General features: G+C 52.0%; 1 protein-coding gene across 5 annotated transcripts in view; it reads left to right on the top strand.

The window, feature by feature from the left end:
• The window catches only part of EPS15L1 (epidermal growth factor receptor pathway substrate 15 like 1), a 97,133-nt gene that overhangs the window by 28,583 nt on the left and 52,917 nt on the right, over nucleotides 1–15,633 (top strand). For all 5 annotated transcript variants that reach the window (XM_032412312.1, XM_032412313.1, XM_032412314.1 and 2 more), the window contains exons 7-10: nucleotides 1,545–1,670; nucleotides 5,654–5,713; nucleotides 8,878–9,111; nucleotides 14,207–14,364. In XM_032412312.1, coding sequence (XP_032268203.1) covers nucleotides 1,545–1,670; nucleotides 5,654–5,713; nucleotides 8,878–9,111; nucleotides 14,207–14,364 — 578 coding nt within the window. The remainder of the gene's footprint in view (nucleotides 1–1,544; nucleotides 1,671–5,653; nucleotides 5,714–8,877; nucleotides 9,112–14,206; nucleotides 14,365–15,633) is intronic.

Below are 15,633 nucleotides of genomic sequence, written 5' to 3'. Positions count from 1 at the left end.
TGCATGCACGTGGACGGGAAGGGCAGGGAGAGGGAGAGAGAATCTCATGCAGACAATTTAGAGAGAGAGAACGCACGTATACGCACACACACACGCATGCACGTGGACGGGAAGGGCAGGGAGAAGGAGAGAGAGAGAGAGAATCTCAAGCAGACACCGTGCTGAGCAGGTAGCCCAATGCGGGGCTCGATCTCACAACCCTGAGATCATGACTGGTCCGAAACCAAGAGTCAGACGCTCAACATTACTGAGCCACCTGGCACCCCCACCATCTTGACCATTTTTAAGCACATAGTTAGTAGCATTAGGTACATTCACACTGTTGTGCAGCCATCTTCACCATCCATCTCTAGAACTTTCTCATCGCTCCAAACTGAAACTCTGTCCCCATTAAACACTAACTCCCCCCTGCCCCGCCCCAGCCCCTGGCGCCCACCAGTCTGCTTCTTGTCTCTGAGAGTGTGACTCCTCTAGGGACCTCATAGAAGTGGAATCACAGTACCTGTCCTGTGGTGTCTGGCTTATTTCATTCAGCATAATGTCCTCAGGGTTCATCCCTGTTGTAGTCTGGGTCAGAATCTCTTGTTTTTTGTCTCCCAGACAGCCCCTGTGGTGGAGAGCGAGGCCCATGGCCAGGTCCTTTCTCCTTGTTGACCTTGGCCACCAAATTCGTAGTTGCCAGGGAGCTGTTTCCTTCAGGGCAGATGTTCACTCTGGAACTGCTATAAGACATCCTGTGCTTTTAGGCAAGGCCATCCATTGCGTGGATGCACCACATTTTGGTTATCCATTCTGTCAACAGATGCTTGTGAGGGTTTCTTAGTGCTTCCGTGGCTCCAGCTTGTGGGCAGAGCGGGTAGTGAGGGGTCTGCCCCCCCGGGTCCAGTCACTGTGGGTTTTATTCCCAGAGGAGGGCAGACTGCCCCTGCCCAGACCCGCCTCACCGACGGCCCCTTGGACACACCGCCCGCATTTCGTATTTCACAGTAGCCATAGCTGCTACTTTGCATTGTAAGTCCCGTCCAGACCTCTCTGTTCACGAGGAGCTTTTATAATTTATTTTTTTACTCTGAGAGGATTTCCTGTTCTTAAAGTTGATTTTGATAATTGGTTGCTTAAGTCTTTGGTTTATTTTTGTATTTGGTTCTTGACCTCTTTTAGTTCTGTAGGTTGACATCCAGATTTAGTTGTTTGTCTTAAAGAATGAAAACCCATTCACACTTGCATCTTTCTTGTCCTAGTGAGCTCCTAGGAGGGAGGTAGGGGCGATCTTTGTCTCCCAGACAGCCCCTGTGGTGGAGAGCGAGGCCCATGGCCAGGTCCTTTCTCCTTGTTGACCTTGGCCACCAAATTCGTAGTTGCCAGGGAGCTGTTTCCTTCAGGGCAGATGTTCACTCTGGAACTGCTATAAGACATCCTGTGCTTTTAGGCAAGGCCAGTGGCAGGTCCTTGCCTGTTTTCATTCAGCTTTGGGTCAGAGCTCATTTTAGACTCTCCCACAGGTACCCTTTTTTTACTCACTCAGGCTATTCCTTTCCAACTAGGTGGAAGAAAAGGCAAAATTTGACGGAATTTTTGAAAGCCTCTTACCCATCAATGGTTTGCTCTCTGGAGACAAAGTCAAGCCAGTCCTCATGAACTCAAAGCTGCCTCTTGATGTCCTGGGCCGGGTAAGTGGTTCTGTCACATCCTGAACTGCTGCTGACTTCCGTCTGCCCCAAGCTTGCTCCCCACGCACACGTATGAGGCTTTACACACGGCCATGCACCATCAGGGGCTTTGTAAGAGCCGACGTATGTGGAGAACTTGCTACAGTCAAGTTGGCTTAGGGCCTCATGGATGTGGCTCACAGATGCTCCCCAGCCTGTGGGAAGATGCTGGTGTGGGCCCATTGCACGCCTGGGGAGGCGGCCTCAGAAGTGAGCTTGCTGCCCAGGGCCCAAAGATGGGCAGAGGTGAGATATGAACCCAGACCTGGGATGTCCCCTACTCCGTGTGCTTCTGGGGCGAAGTATGGGACTGTATGTCTAGAACTCTTTTCTTCTTTTCTTTTCTTTTTTTTTTAAGATTTATTTATTTTAGAGAGAGAGCGTGAGTGGGGGGGGGGCAGAGAGAGTGGGGAGAGAGAATCTCAAGCAGACTCTGCACCAAGCGTGGAGCCCAACACGGGGCTCAATCAGACCTGAGCCGATACCAAGAGTCAGATGCTCAACTGACTGTACCACCCAGGTGCCCTCTTTTCTATTTTTAATTACTTTTCTTCTGCCTATGAGCTTAAGGTAAAGGTACTTTAAATTCTGCTGCAAGTTTAGAAAAAATTTTATGCATTCTCTTTAAAAAAAGGCCCTTAGTTTTGTTCCTATTAAATACAAGTTTTTTAGATGCAGCTTTTTATTCCAGACTGTCTTCCCTCCAATGAGGTTTGCATCATGGCCCTGTGTGTTTGCTCTGTGCCCAAAGCCCAGTTCCACAAGGCTGTCCGTACTGAGTTCCCTGCTACGCACTGAGAAGGGATGGATGTTGTCATCTGTCTGGACTGGATCACAGCGAGGTGGCAGGCACAGGCCCAGAGCAGGGGACTGAGCATAGTCCCTGCTGTTCCAGGCGACACCTGTGGGTCTAGCTCATGACATTTGGTAGAACCTTTGGGAAAGGTACAAATTCCTGTCCTTTGGATTCACCTAATAATGTTTCTGTTTGATTATGACTTTTGTGGACACTGGCCCATTTGATAGGACCCAGGTAGAGCCTATCTTAATACAATATTTTGAAAGAAGGCCACTAAGAAAGGGGAATCTCTCAAATCCCTTTGTTCCCTTTTGGCTGTGGCCTGGTGTAGGCGGAGCTCTGTGATGGGGACCAAGCATCTTTACAAGGCATGAGTTTTAATTGCAGCAGGATGGGGCTACCCCGTCCTGCACATTACGTGCGTTTGTCAGTCCTTGCAGAATACCTGACAACTGGATGTAATCCTGTTGTAGAGCCAGATCACAAACAAGACAGAGAGACTGACAGAGGTGGAGTGTGCTTCATGAGAAAGGGAGCTGTGGCTGGGAAGGGTGCATTGTGCAGATCTTCTGCCGGGCTCCAGGTCTTGTGGCACACGGAACACTTCTCATCTGCTTTTCTGCACGTGCCAGGCTTATGTGCACCCATTCAAGCATGTGCACATGCATCCACATCCATGCACCCATCCACCTGTGTGTGCGTGCATCCATATCCATGCACTTATCCATACCTCCGCACACATGCATCCATATCCATGTGTCTGTCCACCTGTGCATGCATGCATCTGTATCCGTGCCCCCATCCTCCTGTGCTTGTGTGCATCCGAATCCATGCACCCATCCGTATCTTCGCACACGTGCGTTCATAGGCATGCACCCATCCATCTGTGCACCCGTCCATCCATGCATGTGTGCTTCCATATCCATGCACCCATCCATCTGTGCACCCGTCCATCCACGCATGTGTGCTTCCATATCCATGCACCCATCCATCTGTGCACCCGTCCATCACGCGTGTGTGCTCCCATATCCATGCACCCATCCATCTGTGCACCCGTCCATCCATGCGTGTGTGCTTCCATATCCATGCACCCATCCATCTGTGCACCCGTCCATCCACGCGTGTGTGCTTCCATATCCATGCACCCATCCATCTGTGCACCCGTCTGTCCGTGATGCACCAGTGCACTCGTGCATCCGTGCCTCTCTGCTTCTGTTCATTCATCCATGCTTCCATGCACCAACCATCCATTCAGTCATTCAGGAAGTTTGGAGTCTGCTTGGGGCCAGGCCTTTTGCTGAGCACCGGGAAGATGGGGATGAAATTAGATATAGTCCGGGAGAGCAAATAAATAAATAACAGTTAAGATCATGATATTTATTTATCGAGGGCTTCCTACATGCCAAGCCCCGTTATAGCACTTTGCGTGAATGAAGTCCTTCAGGACTTGAAACCACCTTGTTATGGATGGCGTCCCTTCCATTTTCTAGATGAGGAAAAGGGGGACTTCAGAGTGGCCAATAAGCCTCTCAGGGTCTCACGGAGAGGAGAATGAAGCCCTAGGTGGTCCCCAGAGCCCTCACTCTTCCTGGTGACCCCCTGCTGCCCATTGCCTCCCTGATATTGTGGTTTTGCCCGGTGAGGACAGTGGCAGAGGGGAGGTGCCTGACCCGCCAGAGCAGAGGGGTACAGGGCAGGCAGGGAAGGCTTCCTAGAGTAGGCGCTTCTGGACTGTGTCCTCAAGAGAGAAGAAATGGGTGGCTGACGATGGGATGGGAAGGCCAGGCGCATGACAGCATGAGGAGAGGCGTGCTGGGGAGGGCTGGTATTCTTACCAGGCACTTCCTCCCCCAGGGATGTTGAGCAGTGTCTGGAGACAGTTCTGGTTGTCCTGCCTGGGTCGGGTGTTGTTGGCATCAGGTGGGTGGAGGCTGGGGACGCTGCTCAACATCACTTGGGCCCAGGTCAGCCCCACCACAGAGAGTGATGCAGTCCCAAATGTCAGTGGTGCTGAGGTAGAGAGGCCCTGGGCAGGGAGAGGCGTGGAGCCAGGAAGTCTTGTTCTAGTCCTAGTTCCCCGAGCAAGTGCCATGTCTTTGAAAAAGTTACTCTTCGTGAACCTCTGCTTCCTAAATTGAACCTGGTGGCATAAAGCACTCAGCCTGATACAGAATGCCTCCGAAAGGTCATTTCTCTGCTTGAAGGGACTGAACACTTTGGGCTCCCTAGAGAGCAAGGTGGAGTCCCTGGAAGCTGGGCTGTGGTGCAGGCACCTGCGTAGGGCACAGGGGGCTTCATGTGCCAGTCTAGGGGACAGTCTCAGAGTGTATTCTAGAATAGTCCCCATGGTAACCCTGGGGAAAGGATTAGAGGCAAAGAGGCCAGCTGGAGGCTCTGGCCTCTGTGGAGTATTGGAGAGGCCCAAGTCAAGGACAGCAGCAGGGCTGGGGAGGAGGACCTGCCCATGAGAAATATCCCTGGGCTGATGTCACTCATGATTGACTGAGAGGGGACCAGCACGTGAAGCACCATGTTTGGACGCCAAGGTATGTGCTTAGCTCTGGGCACTGGCGCCGTGCGCAGTGTTGTCCGAGTCGGGCAGGCCTGCTGGTTCGGGGTGGGGCTGACTTGGGTCAGGAAGCTAGTGCTTTGATTGTACTTTAGAAAATCTGGCACCTGGCCTTTGACCCAGAATAGGAACCTATACCTGTCTGCCTCATCTTCAGGGTGCCAAGTGGGCCAAGCACACTTGGTGGCACCTGCCTCACCATCCACCAGTGGTGAAGGCACGCCCACAGCCCTGCACAGCGTGAATGGTGGTGGGGGGCTTGTGTTCGGAGCAACAGCTGTGCCAAAACCAAAGCATCTTTTCTAAGAATGCCTGGTAAGACGATAAAGAGAAAACCAAGGTGGACGCATTTATAATTATGATCATTTGTTAGAGGAAATGAACATAATATAACAAAAAGGATCTTGGAATTGACGATACTTCATCAGCTAGTGGTTTTTCAGAGCACCCACCGACTGGTTCTCAAATGCATTTTGATTGCCTTGTCTTAACCCTGCTATGCACCCAGCACTCAGAATCTGAGTTCTGGCAGGCGTGCTTCCTTCCCCAGTAAGCCTTGCTCTCTTTCCCTTGCAGGTCTGGGACCTCAGTGACATTGACAAGGATGGGCACCTGGACAGAGATGAGTTTGCTGTGGTAGGCCCCTGCTGTGACTCTCTTTTTCCACTCTGCTGAGGAAGGAAATGTTTCCTGAGTCGTGTTTTTTTTTTTTCTCTGATTTTTAAAAAGTGTTTATTTTGATGTACTTTGGATTTAAAGAAAAGTGACAGTAATACAGAGAATTCTTCTGAATGCCCTTGAGTCACATTCCCCAGTGATATTATTTTACCACATTGCTTTATCCTCCTCCTCTCTCCCTCTCACGCCGTATGCATGTAAGTATACACACACCTAAAATTTTCCTTTGAGCCATTTTGGAGTCGGTTGCGGACACCATACCTTTTTGTCCCAGAATACTTCAGTGTGTATTTCCTAAAACCAGGGAATTCTCTTACATACCCAGTGTCCAATTCAAAATCAGGAAATTAACATTGACAGTGTGTAATTTATCATACTATTTTGTGTCTTATTGTATAGCTTCTGTGTTAATATGTCGTTATGTATTACCTAAGGATATTATTCAGACCTTGCCAGTTGTCCCCAAACATCCTTTGCAGCAAAGAAGTTCCAGCCTCCTGTGTTAGATTCTGCAGCACCGTCTCTTTCGTGTCCTCTAATCTGGAGCAAGAGCTCCGTTTGTCTCTGTGTCTCATGGGTATTTTGAAGAGCGCAGGCCAGCAGTTGTAGAGGGTCCCTCAGCTTGGGGATATCGGCTGTTTCCTCATGATGATCCAGGTCGTGCACTTGCGTGGGGCAGGACCCCACCGAGCTGATGCTTGTTTTTCTTGGGCTCCGTGCCGTCGACAGGACCTGTGGTATCTTACCCCACATTGTCGACACAGTGTCAACCTTGATTGCAGTTGGTAGAGGCTGTGGGTTTCTCTGCAGAGTTACTGTCTTCCTGTGTGCTCAGTCTCTTGTGGGAGACACACAGAGGTTGGACCACCCCATTACTCTTCCACCTCTCACCCGCTAGTTCTCGTGCCCTCCCAGGAGTCTCACCTGATTGAGTAACGATTATGGTGGTTGCCAGACGAGTCTCTAATTCTGGCACTTCTTGCACATTTTCTAGTTAGCCTTCTACTATAGGAGTTTGTGTCACAGTGGACTCAGGGCTGCATCCTTTGTTCCACGGTTTATAATCTTTTAGTGGCGTGATTTATTTTGCCCATTTGGAGCTCCTCCCTGCGGGCTCCTTTGTCCTTTGGTCACATCACATCATTGTCTGAGCACTTGCTTCCTTTTGGCTTGGGGGGCTGCTCCTGGCTCCTCCTGTGTATTTCCTGCCCCGGCCCTGGTTCTCCAGGGAGCCCCGGTTCCATGTAGTGGCGAATGGTGTTAGAAACCAGGATGTGGGCTCTGGGGTGCTCAGTGCCCCTGGGGTGCCACTGCTTTCAGGACCTCTTAGTAGACAGAGCTGGAAGTAGGTGTGTATAGACGGGCCCAGCAGGTGCCCCAAGGCACCACCATCTGCTTTCAGGTCTGCTTATGTCTGAGCCCTGGCCCTCCCACCCTCTAATACTTTTAATGGCCCTGGTGTTCCTGTGTGTTGATCAGGGCTCTCCCGTCCTATAGGCTGCTTTCCCATGCAGCTGCGCCCTCCACACCCCTGTAGCTCCCCATCTTCCTCTTCAGCTGCCCAGTGGCCAGGTTCATGTCCTCGCAAGCCAGCCCTCCTCACCCTGGGCCTGTGTCATTCTGTCTCTCCTCTCATTCCTTCCTTCCCTCCACCTCACATCTTTGACCTTTCCCATTCATGGGATTTATTCACTCACCTTGTTCCCTTAAATCTCAAACAAAGTAGAACAAAGTAGCTTCTTGTAGTTAAGGGCAGTGTTTTTTTTTTTTTTTTAAGATTTATTTATTTATTAGAGCACAAGCAAGTGAGCACGAGTAGGGCTGGGAGCAGAGGGGGAGGGAGAGAGAATTTCAAGCCGACTCCGCGCTGAGCTTGGAGTCTAACACAGGGCACCATCTCATGACCCCAAGAGCACAACCTGAGCCAAAATCAGGTGCTTAACCGACTGAGCCATCCCAGGCACCCCATTATTATTGTTTTATTGTGGTAAAATATAGAGAACATAAAATTTACCGTCATAGTCATTTTCAAGTGTGTGGTTCAGTGGCATTAATACTTTCACGTGGCTGTGCAGCTGCCACCACCTCCCATCTCCAGGACCCTTCATCCTGCAAAACTGAAACTCTGTCCCCATTGAACACTAGCTTCGCTGTCCCCCGGGCCCTCGTTATTTAGTTTTTATATTTTCTCTGACCGCACTGGACTTGAAGTATTTGGATCGTTGAACTGCTCTTGGGGTGATTTCCCAGGCATGGGATGGCTGGCCCACAGTGAACCCGGGCACATGCCCCTCTCTTCATGGCCTCAGGAGCCCTGAGTTTCCATTCTTGTTTTGTTTTTATCATTTCCTATCATTTCAGCTGAAATTTATATTGTTCTGTAAATGGGTCTTATAATTGTGTCATTTAGGTTTCTTTTCGTCACTCTTTGGGTTTAACATTCTGTAGCGTTTTAAGTGATGGTAAATTTTACCCATGTTAGTGATCTGGTCTATATTCAAATAGCAACTTAAGGAATATTTTTAAGTGGGAAGGGTTATAATTTTGGTTTGATTTTGTTCCCTTTTTTTTCTTTTTTTTGAGGCGGGGGGAGGGGGGAGAGGGAGAGAGAGAATCTTAAGCAGGCTCCACGCCCAGCATGGACATGACCTGAGCCAAAATCAAGAGTCAGAGGCTTAACCGACTGAGCCACCCAGGGACCCCTGGTTTTGTTACACTTTAAAACAGACTTAAATCTTTGTATTAGACAAAGTTTCTTTTCTCTGCCCACCTGAAACAGGAAGTACATATAGTGCCCGTGGTGTGTCTTTAGACTTCCAAATTCCACTACTTGGGGACTCGTCAGCCCTGGAGTTGTGTGGTGAAGGGACATGTGTGGAGTCGGGCATGATTGAATTCCTTTTGGGCTCATGTTGATCTTACGTGATTAAACACATCTTGGAAAAATGATGCATTGGAAGAGAACGCATCAGGGAAGGTTTATCTTTTACTCTGTTCAGCTTGGAAGGGACCTCAAAAAGAGCAGACTTTGTCACATCGCTGCAGTCCCGGAAAGAGCTGCCCTTTCCCCGCCCACGGCCTGTGTCTGGCCGCCTGAATGTAATCCTCTCTCACACTCCCAGGCGATGCACTTGGTGTACCGAGCCCTCGAGAAGGAGCCTGTGCCCTCTGTCCTGCCTCCATCCCTCATCCCACCTTCCAAGAGGAAGAAGACCGTGTTCCCAGGCGCTGTGCCCGTGCTGCCTGCCAGCCCCCCGCCGAAAGACAGCCTCCGCTCCACGCCTTCCCACGGCAGCGTCAGCAGCCTCAACAGCACGGGGAGCTTGTCCCCCAAGCACAGCATCAAGCAAACACAGGTACGGTGCCCTCTGCAAGCGGCCGCTTCTAGAGCTGCCATCTGCACGGGTAGAGTTCCAGCCGGATGGTCCTTGGGAGCAAGTAATTCGGGACCCCAGAAAGGTAACATTGGTGATTGCAGTTTTTATTTTTTATTATTTATTTATTCATTTTTAAAGTGTTTTTTAAAAGATTTTTTTTATTTATCAGACAGAGAGAGCACACACAAGCAGGGGGAGCAGCAGAGGGAGAGGGAGAAGCAGGCTTCCCGCCGAGCAGGGAGCCCGACGTGGGGCTCGATCCCAGGACCTTGGGACCATGACCTGAGCCAAAGGCAGACGCTTAACTGACTAAGCCACCGAGGCGCCCCATGATTATGTTTTTTAAAACAATATTTATGGTCGGTATCTTACTCTGTTTGAGTGTAATGGAATACCATAGACTGGGTGATTGTGACAAACATTTATTTCTCACAGAAAATCTGGAGGCTGGGAAGTCCAAGATCCAGGCACTGGCAGATTGGGTGTCTGATGAGAGCCTGATTCCGGGTTCACAGATGGTTTTCTCACTGTGCCCTCACGTGGTGCAAAGGATGAGAGAGCTCTCTGGGGTCCTTTCCATGAGGGCAGTGATCTCATTCATGGAGCTCCACCCTCATGACCTAATCACTCCCCAAGGCCCACTTCCCAATACCATCACATTGGGGTTAGGTTTTAACATAAGAGTTCTGGGGTGGGGGGGGGCACAAACATCGAGTCCATAGCTACAGGGATTTGGAGTTACGTTTCTCATTCATTTGCACACAAATATCACCCTTCCTCAGACACACTCCGGTTGCTCCCACCTCTGGGCTCTCTTCGGGCTCTCTTCTCTCGTCTCTGTCCCTCCTGCCTCAGGAAGCGCCTTTGCTGGGCAGGTGCATTCCCAGATCATACCCCAGCACTTTGCTTCGTTAGGCCTCTGCTCACATGGGGCACCTTAGCAGGGGGCTCGGGCATGACCACAGCCAGTGTGCCCTGGGCTCTGTCCACCCTGCGTTCTAGATTTCCCAGGCCTGGCCTATTATGTAGTTATGTGTCATCTGTCTCTTCCACATCCCTCCCGCTTAGCTTCATGAGAGCAGAGTTAGTTCTTGGTTATCATCTCAGTGTCAGAGCAATCTCAGGTACTCTGATGCTCAGTAAACATGTTGAGTGTCACGTGAGCAAGGGAGGCATTCATCTCTTGTTAGGAAGACAGTGTGGGGGCTCTGACTCCCAGCGGGCAGCATATTATGTATCAAAAAGACATTTCTTGGAGCACCTGGGTGGCTCAGTCGGTTAAGCGTCTGCCTTAGGCTCGGGTCTTGATCCCAGGGTCCTGGGATCGAGCCCTGCATCGGGCTCCCTGCTTGGTGGGGAGCCTGCTTCTCCTTCTCCCTCTGCTGTTCCCCCTGCTTATGCTCTCTCTCGCTCTCTCTGTCAAAGAAATAAATAAAATCTTAAAAAAAAAAAAACCAGAAAGACATTTCTTGTTCTGGCAAATGTAGCACACCATGAAGGGCTCTTTTATAAAAAGGCACCTTTGAGATGGTCTCAAACACGCAAGAATGTGACATCCTGCGTTCCATCCTGAGTCATGCTTTGCGTCCTGCCTCATTTTTGGTTTCAGAGGGAAAGCAGTGCAGGTGACATGAAAAGGGCCAGCCAGCACTGCCATGCAGGTTCAGATATGAACCATGACAGTAGACATGGGAAACCATCTTGCATTGGTCTCGGCCCGTCAGTAAGTGGCACTGTCCGCTAGGGATGCCTGTGGCGCTCACTTGGGGCCCCCATAACTGTGGCGAGCCCCCGCCGACACTTCCCCGACCCCGGAGCAGATGTCTTTGTGGCTCTTGTTAGGTTTTGCAAAATGCATCTCGGCAACAACCATCAGGAAAATTTGAAAAACTAAGATTGATGACTCCCAGGTCCTGCAGAGTGTGCGTCACCCCCAGGGCCACCAGAGCAAGGCCAGGGCTAGAGAGAGAGCAAGCTCGGGCACGGGGCTCTGCCTTTTTGGGGTCGATGATGGGGGCCTCTGGTTTCTTGGGTTCACTCTTTACTGGTGAATTTAAAACATAAGAGTGGGAATGAAAGCATGGGAAGGGAAAAGTGGGGTCACTCAGGCGGCCAACTATCTAGGTCACCCTGGCTTTCCCAGGGGACCGCATGGGCCAGCTGGCTCTTTCCCTAGTCGTGTCGCTGGCGATGTGTTCATCTGAGACGGATGTTTTTGAAATGAGTGCCTCAGCAATCAAAAGCTTAATGACAGGCACTTAAATTACAATCAAAAAACGAATTGTCAGGCACTTAACGCTCCAGAAATACGTGATCAGATGGTGAATCTCTTGCATGTGACATATTTGTAAAGTTAAGCATTCTGCTTGGTGTTGGTGGGGAGGGGGCGGGGGCGGCTCATTTTCCAGGAGCTTGCTGCACCATAGAGCAAGGGTCCTCTGAGAGAGGGTCGAGGCGGTTTGGTCAGGGGGGCCAACAGAGCCCCCCATCACTGCCCTAGTAATGTGGAGAGGCACAGGTAACCGGGCTTCCCCTCCGGTTGGTGGGTGTCTGTTAATAAGCCCAGCGTCCAGATGGCCCAGTGTGGGCATCTTCACCAGCTCAGCAGCCCACCAGCCGTGCCTGCACTTCCTGGGGATGCCGCAGTGACCGTGGGACTGGCCTCTGCCCTCCTTAGGGAGATAGACAATAAACATTTCAGTAAACTAAGGAAGGTCAGATAGCTATGAGAAGCAGAACCGGGCCTGGCCTGGAAGTTTTGGGCCGAGGCGAGGGGTGTGCTCCTGCAGATGGCGTCAGCTGGAAGGTCACTAAGGAGGTGTGAGCTGACACCTGAATGACAAAAAGCCATCAGAGGACTAGCTTGTGCCAAGGCTATCAAGTGGGAACCTCTAGAAACAGGAAGAAGGGTGGGATGGAGTCAGAGAGGGGGCCAAGGCTGGTAACTTAGACCTGCACGAGCTCTTTCCCAAGACAGCCAGCACCTGTGTCTGCAAAATTCTTTCTGAGAGTTCTTACTAAGTACTGCAGGTTAGGTTAGTGGTGACAGCTTTCACTGACACGGAAGCAAGTGGGGCCAAGGTTGCTGGCAGTGCAGGTTGACCAGCCTTGTAAACCCTGTCCATGGTGATCTGGTGGCTCTCCCCAGACCCTGGGAGCGCGCTGCTGGTTGCAACTAGACCTGTTTTACCAGGACCTCTGTCTGGATGGGGGTGGGAAGACGAGGGTGCGTTCCTTTCCCCAAGGATGGGGGCAGCTGGTGGAGTCACAGACATGAGAGCGAGCAGTTCTGGGGACACCATGCCGTCCCCTCCACCACTTCTCTTACCACCAGCCTAGGGCCGCCAGGTCCTGTCTTCACAGCCAGCTGTGGGGCGCAGCCCCTTCCAGCCACGAGGGTCTGTTGGTATTTAGTGGGGGCCTGTGGCTGCTAAGCCAGCCTTAAACCCAGCCCTTTCTGGGAGACCCAGCTCCAAGGAGAAGGCTGTTCCCTGTTGGATTTGTAGCCAAGTTGGATTCGGAGTGTTGCTGTCAACATACTCTGACACCCCAGAAATCAGGCAGCAAGCTCATTTTGTGTGCACATTGAATGTTAGGATTTTTGTCATCCCAGAGTTGTAATCTCTTGGGACTTGTGGGGCACAGAAACCGTTTTCTCCCTCAGCTTAGCTTGTCTGATCTGCTGTTACTTCCTCCTCGGGTTTCTTGGCATCTGAGCTTTAGCTTACCCCAGCCACTGGACGTAAAGACAGCAAGCCTCTTCTTTGTTAGAGATCCTTTACGTGTGTCTTTATGTCTACTCTGAGGTGGCTCACAAAATTCACATAACAGGGCAGGTAAAGTGCAGGTCTCTCTCGTTATCTAAATTCCTGCTGCCTGAGCCCTTGCTCTTTGAATTCGGTCCACAGGTTCTGATAAATCCTTGCTGGACTAACTCATTCTCCCTATCCAGAATCCTGGAACTGAAATGATCCGGGTAACATGGTGTCCCTTGCTTCCCCCCATTGCGTTCTGGATTCCCAGTGCTCGCGTCAGGATCACGCTGGATCTGGATAGCGAGGGAGACCTGTTCAGAAAGAGCGGATGAGGAAAAACGTCTCTAGGAGAAGGGGCAGAGGCGCCGTGGAATTTGGTTCAATGGGTATGCCAAAGGTCAGAGGTGACATGTCCAGAATTAGCAGCTGAAGGGGCCCCTGATGTCCCTGAAATAGGAGGTACATAGGCCCTGGTGGACCCCTCTTATGTAGACCTGAGCAGGCAACGGGAGGGGTCACACATGCAGCAGGTGGCCAAGCCCTGTCGCTGCCGAAATGGCACTACCCGGGGCTCGCAGATCCTCTTCACTGCATCTGCCGGGGCAGTGCCCTTGAGGGTGGTGGGATCCTTGCAGGTGGCAGCATGCTCATCTGGGGCCTGGGCTCCCCCACCAGCACCAGAGGGCCCTGGGTGCCTGTCCATCCAGCAGACACCATTTTCACATCCGCCTCATTCAGTCCCTGTCAGTGTCTGCTGTGCGCTGACACCTCATGGGGACGCTCCTGTGTCACGGGGAATGGAGTCAGGGTCAAAGGACGGAGTACAGAATCCCGAGCCGTGGGCACGAGAACTCCTATGGCAGCTGCAGAGAAGTGTTTGCAGGCAGAAGACGAGAGGACCAGGAAGGCTGGCGTCAGAGCGGGGCTGGTTGGTGCTCAGGAGACCGTCCTTCTAACGTGGGCTGTCAGGAGGGTCTTGCCTGGCACATTTGGACCCCCTCCTGGAAGGAGAATTCATTGGCTTCCCTTCAAGCCCCTTCAGACCTGCTGGGTCTTTCCCCCCTCTAAATACAAGGAGGAGGGGGCACTGCGATGGGGTGGGAGAGGCTGACTGAGTGGTGTCTGCTGCTGTCAGCCTCAGTTTCCCCACTTACAGAATGGGGCTCCTGTGTGCCCTCTGGGTTCTTGGAGTCGTGCTACCCACATGCGTGGAGAAGCGCCTTAATAGTTCTCTCGTCAGGAGCGTGTGGAAGCGCTTTAATAGCACCTGTTTATGGTGATGAGAAGCTAGAGACCAACCATTTTGAAACCCGTTTCAGCCAACCGTGAGCTGGGTGGTGCCGGTTGCGGATAAGATGCGATTTGACGAGATATTCCTGAAGACCGACCTGGACCTGGATGGCTATGTGAGCGGCCAGGAGGTGAAGGAGATCTTCATGCACTCGGGCCTCACCCAGAACCTTCTAGCACACATATGGTAAGGACGAGTAGCTGGACGTCGACTCGTCCTGGCCTTCTGTGTGGAGGTCATGGCTGTGGGCGGCTCTGAGGGGCCCCGAGGAAGTGAGGCTTGTGGTGAAGGAGGGGCAGGTGTCCATCAGGGCATGGCGGTCAGGGGTGTCTCTCCAGCCCTGCAGCAGGCCTCCTGCCAGGGTGGACGGGAGCTTGAGTGGGGTAGGAGTGCGAAGGCCCTTCTCTATCCTGGGCACGGCAGCTCACTCCCCACCCGTTTAGTCCCTCTCACAGCTCTGGGGCGATTGGCTTGAGTGACTGGGGCGAGTTCTTGCTGGTGGTTATGCTGGTTGTAGCGGGACGCCCAGCCTTTGCCACAGCCAGTCGGGGTGCGGATGCTTGGCCCTGCCCCTGTGAGGGGAGTGGGCAGTATGTCTCCAGCAGCTCGGGTAGAGCCGCCCTGGGCAGTGGGGGCTGCGGCCACCTCCCCTAGGAGGCCAGTGAAGGTCAGTGACTCGACTCGGCTCCCATCAGGAGGGTGAGCGGTCAACGAGACTCTGGTCCGCACCCCAGGGCCGGTCAGGGAGCCGGCCTCACCCCTACTTTCCTTCAGGGTGGACCAGAGCAATCTTCACAGCGCTGGGATGGCTTCTTTTGCAACTGACCAGTGGTGAAGGTCACTTTCTAACTTTGTCCTCAGGGCTTAGGGGGCTTCACCTGGGAGTCACAAAGAGAATTTCCATATAATTCTGGAAAGGTGAACCCTTCCAAAGAAGAGCAGTGAAATTTAGCACGTTACTGAGTAGCTTGGGGAAATAACTGTCCTTGGTAATAATTCATAGATGTCCACGCTGTGAAGGGAGGCCTCAACCTGAGAAAACAGGCCGTCCCTTCAGGTGTGTGTGACACCCAGTCAGTCACCAAACAGCTGGGGGAGACCAGCTGCTTCTGACAGGTCAGGGACAGTCATTCTCCGCTCCTTCAGCTCCAGTGCCCCCTTTTAGAGGCCGAGGAAGTGCAGTGTCCCCTTTATCACCTTGAAGTGGGATGTGCGTGTGATTCAAAGGTAGCGATGCCGCGCCCCGATCATAGCACAGGGACAGTACCTCAACCTGCAAGTGGTGCAGCGACAGGGAAGTGACAGTGAAATCACCAGTATGCTTGGATTAAAGAAGGAACGCAGAAAGCGTTGCGTATAAGGGAAAAGGCAGGATGAGCATGCTCTAGAAGAGTAACGATGGTCTGGGTTTGTCTGCAGGTGGCCGGGGAAACGGGGGGGGGGGGGGGGGGGGGG

The sequence above is a fragment of the Phoca vitulina genome, unplaced genomic scaffold, assembly GCF_004348235.1.
Source record: "Phoca vitulina isolate PV1807 unplaced genomic scaffold, GSC_HSeal_1.0 scaffold13, whole genome shotgun sequence".
Classification (NCBI taxonomy): Eukaryota; Metazoa; Chordata; class Mammalia; order Carnivora; family Phocidae; genus Phoca; species Phoca vitulina.
The sequence above is the reverse complement of the archived record's forward strand: the minus strand, read 5'-3'. Positions and strand labels throughout refer to the sequence as shown.